At 61.7% G+C, this 781-nt stretch overlaps 1 protein-coding gene across 1 annotated transcript in view; it reads left to right on the top strand.

The window, feature by feature from the left end:
- Positions 1-781, top strand: part of ETH_00040330 (uncharacterized protein) — a gene marked incomplete at both ends in the record, with an annotated part of 2,338 nt that overhangs the window by 1,163 nt on the left and 394 nt on the right. Inside the window, 2 exons of the mRNA XM_013375438.1 lie at positions 63-187; positions 371-465. Of these exons, the coding sequence (XP_013230892.1) occupies positions 63-187; positions 371-465 (220 nt within the window). The remainder of the gene's footprint in view (positions 1-62; positions 188-370; positions 466-781) is intronic.

Below are 781 nucleotides of genomic sequence, written 5' to 3'. Positions count from 1 at the left end.
TGTGGCTGCCGCTGCCGCTGCTGCTGCTGCTGTGCTGCTGCTGCTGCTGCTGCGACTTGCAGCTAAAGCGGCAGCAGAAGCAAAAGGAGGGCTCTTGGGCACAAAGAGTGGAGACGCTGCAGCAAGAGCTGCGCCAGGCAGCAGCAGCAGCAGCAGCAGCACGACGAGCAGCAGCAGCTGCTGAGAGGTGAGCCTGCTGCTGGCGTTCCTACTGCTACGGGGCCCTGTACCCCCTGCTGCAGCAGCAGCAGCTGCTGCTGCTACTTTGCGCAATGTGCTTAGCTGCTGCTGCTGCTGCTGTTGCACCTCGACGCTGCTTCTGCTGCTGCACGTCTGCTGCTGCTGCTGTTGCTGCTGCTGCTGTTTGAAGGGAAAACCTTCGCCTCAGAGACGCAATCGGCGGCACCGCAAGAAGGGCTGCTGCTGCTGCTGCAGCAAAGAGCAGCAGCAGCAGTTGCCTCCCCGGTAAAGCTCGAAGCACCAGTGACAGCAACAGCAGCAGCAGCAGCTTGAAATGCAGTAGCAGCAGCAGGCTTCCATGCAGCAGCAGCAGCAGCAGACTTCCATGCAACAGCGGCAGGCTTCAATCCAGCAGCAGCAGCAGCAGGCTACATTGCAGCAGCAGCGGCAGCGTGGCCCCTCAGCAGCAAACAGAGTCGTGCTGCTGCAGCAGCTACGCCCCACATTGCGCAGCAGCACGGCCGGCAACAGCAGCAGCAGCGCCACCAGCAGCAAGACAAGCAGCTTCTCCCTATTCGGTGTTGCTGGAGCAGCAGAAGGG

The sequence above is a fragment of the Eimeria tenella genome, genomic scaffold (genome assembly GCF_000499545.2).
Source record: "Eimeria tenella Houghton genomic scaffold, Eth_scaff2798, whole genome shotgun sequence".
Classification (NCBI taxonomy): Eukaryota; Apicomplexa; class Conoidasida; order Eucoccidiorida; family Eimeriidae; genus Eimeria; species Eimeria tenella.
This window is presented reverse-complemented; position numbering and strand designations above follow the sequence as displayed.